Source organism: Lactuca serriola, chromosome 4 (genome assembly GCF_051521515.1).
Source record: "Lactuca serriola cultivar US96UC23 chromosome 4, Lser_US96UC23_V15, whole genome shotgun sequence".
Lineage (NCBI taxonomy): Eukaryota > Viridiplantae > Streptophyta > Magnoliopsida > Asterales > Asteraceae > Lactuca > Lactuca serriola.
Window position 1 is genome coordinate 348,850,691 of NC_136411.1, and position 10,944 is coordinate 348,861,634.

General features: G+C 36.9%; 1 protein-coding gene across 1 annotated transcript; it reads left to right on the top strand.

Moving 5' to 3' along the window:
• The first annotated feature begins 5,984 nt into the window (after positions 1–5,984).
• Positions 5,985–9,966, top strand: LOC145097555 (putative LRR receptor-like serine/threonine-protein kinase At4g37250). The gene is made up of 2 exons (XM_079035124.1): positions 5,985–7,755; positions 9,092–9,966. Exons 1-2 carry the CDS (start codon positions 6,102–6,104, stop codon positions 9,781–9,783), a joined length of 2,346 nt encoding a protein of 781 aa, XP_078891250.1. The 5' UTR covers positions 5,985–6,101; the 3' UTR covers positions 9,784–9,966.
• Positions 9,967–10,944: the final 978 nt, after the last annotated feature.

The window sequence follows — 10,944 nt, forward strand, 5'->3', positions numbered from 1 at the left end:
TCAGAGTCGCCAGAAGAGTTATGCGGACAAGCGTCGGTCCGAGCTCAAATTTTTGGTCGGTAACTTTGTACTCCTGAAGGTCTCTCCTTGGAAAGGAGTGACCCGATTCAGGAAGATGGGCAAGTTGGGGCCCCGATATATCAGTCCTTTTCGGGTGATCGCGAGGGTAGGCAGGGTAGCCTACCGGTTGGAGCTACCTGCAGAGCTAGGTCAGATCCATGACACTTTCCATGTGTCGCAGCTGCGAAAGTGTATAGTCGATGAGTCGGCAGTAGTGCCATTAGAGGATATTCAGGTGGATGTGGGCCTGAACTACGTTGAGAGACCAGTGGCTATTCGGGATCGAAAGATCGAGGTTCTGAGGAACAAGGAGGTGCCTCTGGTGCAGGTCTAGTGGCAACACTGGAAGGGGTCAGAGCTTACTTGGGAGCCGGAGCGCGAGATGCGTGAGCAGCATCCGGAGTTGTTTCCAGAGTGAGACTTCGAGGGCGAAGCCTGATTCTAGTGGGGGAGAATTGTAACATTCTGATTTCCCAGGTATATCAGTATTTTGGAGTTTGAGGAGGAACTCGGCGAGTTAGAGCCAAGACTCGCCGAGTAGGGTCGCGGATGTTCATCCGGGTTCACGTCCGGACTCGGTGAGTCCATTAGTGAACTCGGCGAGTCCACGCTGTTTAATGAAACCCTAATCCCCCAGGTTTGGAGCCTATTTAAGGGCACTTATAGCCTCCCATTGCGGCTACCAGTCCCTTGAGAGAACCCTAAGTGAGCCAAATCGTTGTGAGGGAGAAGAAGTCACTTTTTGATCCTTGAACCCTTAGTTTAGCAAGAAGAAGGTGACAAGAGCAAAGAGGAAGTGCGATTCAAGCAGATCCAGAGTTCAAAGACATCATTTTGAGGTAATGGTTCGAACCTCCTTCAGTTTTGGTGTTGATCATTAGATTTAGGGTTTTCTAACCCCTTTGAAGAGTGATTATGTGGAGCAAATGGTCCCTCTTCGAGTTTGTGCCTTGGATCTGGACTCAAAGAGGTCCAGAGACCTTGACCCTTGGAGCTTTATGGACCAGTTTGGGGTTATTGGCCTTAGGTTGCCATTTTTGGGACTAAATCTCCTTTTGATGCCTTGTTGTGGTTATACAAGCATCAAGTTTCGAACTTTACGTGACATTCATGCTTGGGGAGGCCAGATCTATGGTTTGGGGAACCAGATCTGACCTCAGGAGGTCAGTAGATTTTGTGCATGGCATGAACTCGCCGAGTTGTTCTTGAGACTCGGCGAGTAGGGTTAGGGTTTCACATAAATAGCTCAGTGAATAGACTTGCCAAGTTGGGGGATGACTCAGTGAGTCAGGAAGGGGTTAGATGACTGGAGTTCAAGGCGGTACTCGTCGAGTTGTTCTTGAGACTCGGCGAGTTGAGTCGGGGTGGCCCTGCGATTCCTGTCTGGTATGCTCGTCGAGCATAGGGAGGGACTCGACGTACCAAGCGGGACAAAGAGTTAGTGGTCATGTGTGTACTCACCGAGTCACCGGAGTGCACTCGGCGTGTTGGGTCAAAGTTTGACCGTTGAATTTTGTTGACTTTTAGGGTTTGTTCAACAATGTGACCTTTGGACCAAGAAGGGGGTAAAACGGTCTTTTACCCTTAAGAGGGTGCCAAGAGAGGATTGAGTCTAGTCTCGAGAGTTATGTTCAAGAGAGCTTTTGCCTTATGTGATAGATGGTGGCGAGTTCGAGATGCAAGCGTGAGGATATCTGCTTCTTGCTTGCCAGGTGAGTCTTCTCACTATACTTTACGTTGAGTAGGTAACCAGAGTTATGTGACAGAGTATTTGTATGCTATGTATGTTATGTACTGCATTATTTCTATGTGATTTATGTTGTGCATGTTTACAGAGTTAGACCCGGAAGGTTCCCAGAGTTAGAACCGGAGGGTTCACAGAGTTAGAACCGGAAGGTTCACAGAGTAGGGTCCACGGACCCACAGAGTTATAGCCTTGAGTGGCTAATATGTGTTATGTGTGGTATTTTGGGGAACTCACTAAGCTTCGTGCTTATAGTGTTTTGTGTTATGTGTTTCAGGTTTCTCTCAGGATCACGGGATGACACCGGCTCGATTGTACACACCAAAGAAAGAGTCATGTTTTGGAGGATCTTGGTTTATTATGCAAGTTAAAATGGAGTTATGTTTTGTAATTCGGTTATGAATGAGATTTTAAGAAAAGTGTTTTTTTTAATTAAACGATTATTTTTAAATGAAAAATTGTTTTGAAATTTACGGTGTTACAGATGTTGTTTTTGATTCAGTTATCTAGCGGAGTTTAGATGACAGCCACGAACTTTTATAAACAGTCTTGTGAAATGCTATCAGGCTCGCCAACTGTAGGTGTTAATGAACTTGGGTGTTCATTCGCTCTGGGAAACCCCCGAATCATGTGTTGTTGCCCCGATGAATTATTCTTAGACTAGGTCCCTTGTGTTAATTGTTTTAGGGATGTAAAGTGAGAATAACGGGAATGAGTAATTGGGTTATTGTTGGTTGATGAAAATTAATTTAATTATTTATTGTGGGTTGAAAACCCTATATGCTCACCAGGCTCCTAAGCCTGACCCACTCAGTTTTCTTTGTATTATAGGTAGTGGCACCAGAGCATAAGTTGGATGATTGTCATTTATTTTGGATTATAGACCTGTTGTTGTAAATAACTGTTGTAAGGTATGTATTGTAATGTTTATGCTTTTGGTCTGTTTATCGGAACATGACATCCCGAGTTTTGTAATATAATGAAAAGTACATTTCTTTAAGAAACGCTTTGGTAAATCTTATTTTTATCATATTTCGTTTTGGGAACAAATTCTGCAACTCTTTTAATCAAAGGATTACTCTGAAATTATTTTAAAAGCATAAATTAAAACCGGTCTTTTCTGGCCGTGATTTTGGGGATGTCACATAGTCTTCCAAAGATCATTAGGTGCCGATTTTAGTAGCCTAGGGTCTTCTTATATAGTGTGGCTACATCCATGTAAACCCTAATGTGAATGACTTTTCATCTTACTTAGGATCCATGGGTTAAAACCTCTATGGACTATCCATGAACTACCATATTGGTTTACCCATCCTAAATAACCATAAGCCCACACCATAAGAATGATTGATTTACCAAATCAATCCCTGTACATTTAATTAGTCTCTTTTGATCACTAAACTAATTCCAAATTAATTCTTGATCAATACTAATTAAATAATATGATTTCATATTAATATATTAGAACTTATAATATATTAATAAATCATAAATAACCTCTTATCAAAAGTCCATCCTATCAAATTGTCGTGGTGATATGCAACCCAAATGGACCATGCTACTCTCGGGCCAATTACATACCAATTATAGTTATGAGCTTAGACACCTAATCCAACAATTACGATATGAAACTAAAACTTATAAATACAGATTTAGAAGTCTAAATCTATATAGAACTGCTAAGAAGTTGTCTTACACGAGGAAAAGCAACAAAATGTGTAAGTAGTAAAGTCATTATATGACTTAAAGCAAGCTTTGGAGCAATGGGTATCAAGAGTTTGAATATGTCATTCAACATCAATGGATGTGATGAAATAGATCCTTTAGAGTGTTATTCTAGTTTATGACATTGTAGGAGCCTTAAGAATCTTACATGTAGATTGTTAAAGCAAGAAATTGCATGGAAAAATATGATATTTGTAAGGAAACTCTTGTATGAAATATTCATAATTACATCTGGCCAATGTTTTTATGAAATCACAAATATATGTAGTGCATATGCTTATCGTATTATGTTGACATAGTTATGCATATTGATCAATAGTGGTAACTATGGTGTAGGAGTAACCATATTGATAATTGTCAACATTTGTTGGAAAATATAGGAGAACAAATTTGCAAGTTTATCCAAGGATGGACAATGAAACTAAAGGGCTTTGTAAATTCTTGGGAGATGTCTCATGATGAGCTAATAACTTCTAGATATGTACATGATGATGTACATAATGGTGAGTCTAGATATATTTGTCAAAGATATAACACCATTCAACAACGACTCTTAAGATGACTACATAAAGTCAAAATAAAATTGCAGATCCGCTACCGAAATGCTTGGAATGAGAGGTCGTTATGAGGAATGAGACTAAAACCCATAGATCAATAAGTTATTGTGAAGGAAAACCCAACCTAGTTGACTGGACATCCCAAGATCTAGGTTCAATGGGACAACCTACTTGCATATAACATTTGTGAATCACTATAGGGGTCAACCCCAACCCATTCCTAAAACAAACAGTGTTGCAGGTTAAACTTATTGTCGTGGATGACAAATTGGAAATAATTACAAATAAGATTTTAATGATTATTATAGAATCACCTATGTGAGAGAGAAGTGGGGTCGCTTCAAAAGGAATTGAATGGGCACATTCCTAAGAACTCTTACAGAACCAGGCAAGTGTCCATGATCATAACGGACACATCAATGAGAACCTAACTAGGTCAGGGAGAATCATGTGAGACACATATTGATTATTTACACAAACAACAGAACAGTTCAAGGATATCGAATTTACCAGTCAGCTAGTAAAATAAATATTTATCTTAAGGGAATGTTCAGAAGATAACACCTACCTATCCTATGTATGATTCAATTGCTAGATTTTATCTAAGTAGCATGAAAATGTTTGATCAAGTTCAATTGATGTGGGGTATTGTTGGAAAAATAATTGGTAAATTGAAACTAATCACCAAAGTTGAGAGGTTAAGAAGTATAATCGAAAATTGATGTTCAATTGTCGGTTACAACTCGTAATTAAGAACGATATGAAGGACAATGTGTTAAACACATGCTTTAGGTTTTTTTTTGATACATTACCGTAATATTATTCCTACACATATGCTATTTCAGCTAGTCAGTAGTCTCACATACTTGACTATCAACATCAACTAAGTTTGATTTCTCCCACATGGACTTCAACTGAGTTTTATTTTTAAATGGTAATCTTTCATGGTTCTGAATTATGGTTTTAAATTTTAATGCTTAAGTTCGATTTGTTTTAGTTTTAATTGGAATGGACAAATATAGTGAATGCATTTTTTCAAGCTTTATATTGAAATTATGCAACTATACCATAACTATCCCTAACTATGTAATTATGTTGTCACAATCCCCTAAAGCTTGATATTGAAACCCAGTTTCAGAAAACTGAATTCGTACTTTGAATTAACAAATGTATTTATGTACAGTGTTTCTGTTTTTTGGAATGCAATTTTTTAAAACATTTTGTAATGAACTTATGTACAATATTTATGGTTTTATGTCTCTGGAATCCGAGTTGACCCACTACACTGGATCCACAAAAAATCTGAATTTTAAAAATAAAAAACAAATGTTAAATTTTTTTTTTTGATCGTTACTTAATAATGTAAAACTCATAACCATATGCAATACAGTAATTTTACGAAATTTAGGACCACAATATTGAACTTTTAATGGATCAATCCAGACCAACATCTTTAGATTATACCTTCAATAACATATTTAATACAAAAAATTATCAAATTTTACAATTTTATTCAAATATTTCACAATATGATTTTTTTTTAACTTAAATTGATAAAAAAACAAAAGTATATAGTAAATTGTTCAATAACATGATAGAAGTATCTTACACTTTTCTATACTTCACTACTCTATATAAACTTTGCCATTTATAATCTCAAAACTCCTTTAACCCTATTAGTTTAACCAATAAACAGAATACATTTATGCTTAAAATGTTATCCAGATGTATACACAAGTCTCAATGCACATTAAACCCATTTGTTTATTTTGTCATAAAAGGTCTGAATTTCACAGAGCATATTGGTTTGTGAATTTGTAGTCTAATTAAGTTCTTAATGTGAGCTGTGTGCCCCTGTGTCCTTCATTATTTTACTTATTAACTCCCCCTCACATGGCCTCCCCTCTTCTTGTCATAAATCTCACTTAATATTCTCTCTCTCTCTCTCTCTCTCTCTCTCTCTCTCAACAAAGAACAAGCATGCTGGATTGCTACAGTAAATCGCCATAATCGCCATGGTCAAACTCCATTTATGCCTTTCGATTCTTGTGTTGTTTCTAGTTAATCGATCATTTGGGTTAACTACAGATGGGGTTTTGTTGCTTTCTTTCAAATACTCTGTTTTGAATGATCCTTTAGGGGTTTTAGACACCTGGAATTACTCCGATGAGTCGCCATGTTCATGGAAAGGTGTCCGCTGTGGGAATGTCGGCGATTCCTCCGCTGACCACCGTGTCACCGGGTTGTCGCTTCCTAATTCGAAACTTACTGCTTCAATTCCCGCCAATCTCGGATTGATTCAGTACTTGAGAAACCTTGATTTGTCGAATAATTCGATCAATGGGTCTATTCCTTTGTCGTTGTATAATGCTTCGGAGCTTACGTTTCTTGATTTTTCGAATAATTTGATCTCCGGTGAGCTTCGGGAGTTTGTTAGAGGGTGGGTGGGGTTGCAGTTTCTGAACGGTTCGGGGAATTCGTTGACGGGGGAGTTGCCGGAGAGTCTCGGTGGTCTTCGGAACTTGACGGTGGTTTCATTGAAGAATAATTATCTTCATGGGAAGATTCCGAATGGGTTTGATTCGTTGAAATTTCTAGATCTGTCTGCGAATTTCATCAATGGGTCATTACCTAAAGATTTTGGGAGTGGTGATCTTGTTTACTTTAACGTTTCTCACAACAATATCTCCGGAGAGATTCCACCGGAATTCGCGAACAAAATTCCGACGAATGCAACCGTTGATTTGTCGTTCAACAATCTTACTGGATCAATTCCGGAATCCAGTGTTTTCTTCAATCAAAACGAAAGATCCTTCGCCGGAAATTCACAGCTTTGTGGGAAGCCATTAGACAATTTATGTTTAATCCCTTCCTCCGCTTCCACACTACCCAACATCTCCTCACCAACATCACCTCCGGCGATAGCCGCCATACCCAAAACCGCAGACTCATCTCGTTCAAGCAATTCATCAAACAACTCAAATGCATCTTCAAGAACCGGTTTCAAAACCAGCACAATCGTCGGAATCGTTGTCGGAGACATCGCCGGGATAGCAATATTAGCCGCGATTTTCATCTACATATTGAAAAAACGCAAAAGGGTAGCATCAGAGAGCAATAAAAAACACGGCAACGTCGGCAACAAAGAATACGACTGGGCGTCGTCGTCGGAAGATCAAGAACACAAATGGTTACGTTCATGGCCATGCTTAACGAAGACAAGAGTCACAGAAGACGAAGAATCATCAAACGAAAGTTCAACCTCCGAAAGCGAGGACAACGAAGTGTCACCGGCGACAGCCCAGAAAAGCAAACACGACAATTCAGTTAGGAAAGAAGTCGAGACTAAAGGCGAGCTAGTGACGGTTGACGGCGGCGATAAGGAGTTAGAGCTTGAGACACTGTTGAAGGCGTCGGCGTATATACTCGGCGCCTCCGGGTCGAGTATTATATACAAGGCGGTGCTGGAGGACGGGACGGCGTTGGCCGTTCGCCGGATCGGCGAAAGCGGTTTAGAGCGGTTCAGGGATTTCGAGAACCAGGTCCGGGTCATTGCCAAATTGGTTCACCCGAATTTGGTTCGGATCCGTGGGTTTTATTGGGGTTCGGATGAAAAGCTTGTGATCTACGACTACGTTCCTCATGGTAGCTTAGCAAATGCACGTTATCGTAAGTCTTCTAATTTTTTTAATCTTTTGTAGTTTATAAATTTTATAATTAAAATTCTATAAAAAAATAATAATATAAGTTAGACTTTAGGGCTTAAGAGACTGGGTCTAATTCTTGAGTCAGACAGATCTGACTGATTTATACACTTTGATATACTTTGCTCAACCAAATTGATTTAATTAACAATTATCAAATGTTTAATTATATAAAAATATAATATTAAAATAATATTTTGAACATTTTTTATGTAAACTATTATGTATTTTATGTGGATAAGCATGAAATGTTATTTGTATAAAAGATATAACATTTTAATCACTTTTTCAAAATAAAAAACATAGTATAAGAATAAATTTAGATTGTAAAGAAAAAAGTAGGTACTATAGAAATTGGTAAAAATTTATGCAATTAATCCAAGTTATAAAAATGTTATTAAATATCTTTTTAATTAACATTTTATAAAGTTCGTGTAACTATAAAAAAATAGTATTACTTGTTATTTTTCTTTTTGGTGCAAGTGTAGGAATATATAAAATTAGTCTTGTGACGTGCATGTTAGCATCCAAGAACATGCACATTAGCATATAGCCATATAGTCTTTTGGCAAAAGGGGAAAAGTAGACAGTTGGATCCGAGGTTAGATTTTGTTAAGATATTGATTAAAGAGTGTATTATATGCTAAAAGTAATGTCTTTTATGCTTTCTATTATTTGACATTACTTTTGACAAATTTCACAAAAATATGGGATAATATTCACTTAAAATAAAATAATATTATATGATGTTTATTAGGTTATCTAACTTAATGATACTTGATCGTTTGTGGACTATATTGTAGTGTACATTAATAATAATAATAATAATAATAATAATAATAATAATAATAATAATAATAATAGTAATAATAATAATATTTAAAAATAATTTGTTTCCGATAGCTACTATGCCTAACCACAATTTCTACTAGCATTTAATAAAAACTAATGCATTTTTTAGAATGATGAGATCAACATGTACATGCAAATGTACATGCGTAGGCTAGCAATTAGATATTGTGGTTGACTAAGGTGAGCTGACGGTGGATGGTGGAGTAGTTGTAACAGACGCCTTTGTTATATAAATGCACCGAGTGGTACACAACAAGTCAACTGTCACGTAGCGCTTAACTCTTACCCCATGGCGTATTGTAGCAATTGACGTGTCCAAAAGATCTTTATATAGAGTATCAAAATTGCACTTCAAAGTGGTCACTATATTGAAAATGACACATCTCCCCCTTGTCTTTTATCTATTTAAATGTAAACCTTTTCATAATTACCACTTCACCATTATGCAGGAAAAGTTGGATCTTCACCTTGTCCTTTACCTTGGGATGTGAGGCTCAAGATAGCGAAAGGCACAGCTCGTGGGCTAATGTATATCCATGACAAAAAACAAGTACACGGGAATCTCAAACCGAGTAACATTTTGTTAGGCTCGGATATGGAGCCTAAAATTGGAGATTTTGGGCTTGAAAGGCTAGTGGTAGGCGAAAACAGTTGCAAGGTTGGAAGCTCATCTCGGAATTTTGGTAGCAAACGGTCTACCGCATCCCGAGACAGCTTCCAGGATGTAACTGTTGGGTCAAACCCTAGCCCAAGCCCTAGTGCAATAGGGTGCATATCACCCTATTATGCCCCTGAATCACTAAGAAGTCTGAAACCTACTACTAAGTGGGACGTGTTCTCATATGGTGTGGTGTTGCTAGAACTACTGACGGGTAAGGTCATTGCTTCTGACGAATTTGGGCCCGCTAGTATGACGTGGAGTTCCACATTAACCGATGAAGAGAAAATTAAGGTGTTAAGAATGGTTGATGTGGCTATTCGTGGTGACATGGAAGGGAAAGAGGAGTCTTTGTTGGCAATCTTGAGATTAGGTTATAACTGTATATCTCCAATACCACAGAAAAGACCGCACATGAAAGACGTCCTTCATGCACTTGACAAGTTTCCTTCGGTTTCTTCGTATTATTTCGGTCATATATAAATTATTAGGGAGAAATAAAAAAAAATGTAATTTTCTAGAGAGAGATGTGTATTTATGATGAAAGTGAAAGGTAGGTGTTTGTACGTTTATTTAAAGATAGTGTTGATTGCAAATTTGCAATGTGTTTAGAAGTAGGATTTCTTGTCTCTCATTTGTTATTAATTTAACACCAAGTTTCACCAATTTTCTCATTTGGGTCCCACTAAATTTTTTAATGTGAAAAGACAAGTACAATTAGTTTTGTAAGAAAAAACTCAAAAAAAATTATTTTAAAAAAATTGATATTGTCTTCCATTTAGATTCATGTTCAAACATTGTTATAAAATTAACAACATGGATGTTTCTTTTAACTTTTTTTTATTTGGAATGATTTTTTAAAATTTATTTTGTTGCACATTTCATCCTTACCAAAATATAAAAAGATTTTTTTTTATGTTTTTGATTTTTTAAATATTTTTATTATTTACATTTTAAAGTAAATAAGGTGTGACCTATCCCTAGGGATGAGCATAGACGGGTACCGGCCTCATTTAACGAGAACCGTAACCAGCGGTTCCTAGAAAGTTAGAACCGGAATCGCTATAGGCGGTTCTTAAATTTTTGGAACCAGTCCCGGAACCGGCGATTTCGGTTCCGGGAGCGGGTAACTCGGTTAAATTAACTTTGTTAACTTTTTTCGATAAAACCGCAACTTAGTTCGATCCAAATCGAATCAATTCAGACCAAAGAGGGACAAAATCAGACCAATATATTCTAAACCGGTCTAAGTAACACACACACACATATATACATATATATATATATATATATAGGGTTATGTTATTTTGTTTCCACTATCTATTGTGTGCATGTATGATTGATTCTGGACCAATCATTTTAGTTATTTTAAGAAAATAATTAATGTATATTAGATATAATGGATATTAATTACATCTTCAACATTTAATATGCATTAATTACTTTCTTAAAATAACTAAAATGATTGGTCCAGAATCAATCATACATGCACACAATAGATACTGAAAACATTTGAACCTAACTCTCTCTCTCTCTCTCTCTCTCTCTCTATATATATATATATATATATATATATATATATATATATATATATATATATATAACCGGTTCCGAAAAAATGAGAATTGAAACTGGAACCGCTTA

Coding starts and splice junctions, on each gene's coding strand:
- LOC145097555 (XM_079035124.1), top strand. CDS start 6,102: ATGGTCAAACTCCATTTATGCCTTTCGATTCTTGTGTTGTTTCTAGTT. Junction 7,756..9,091: donor CTTAGCAAATGCACGTTATC/GTAAGTCTTCTA, acceptor ACCATTATGCAG/GAAAAGTTGGATCTTCACCT.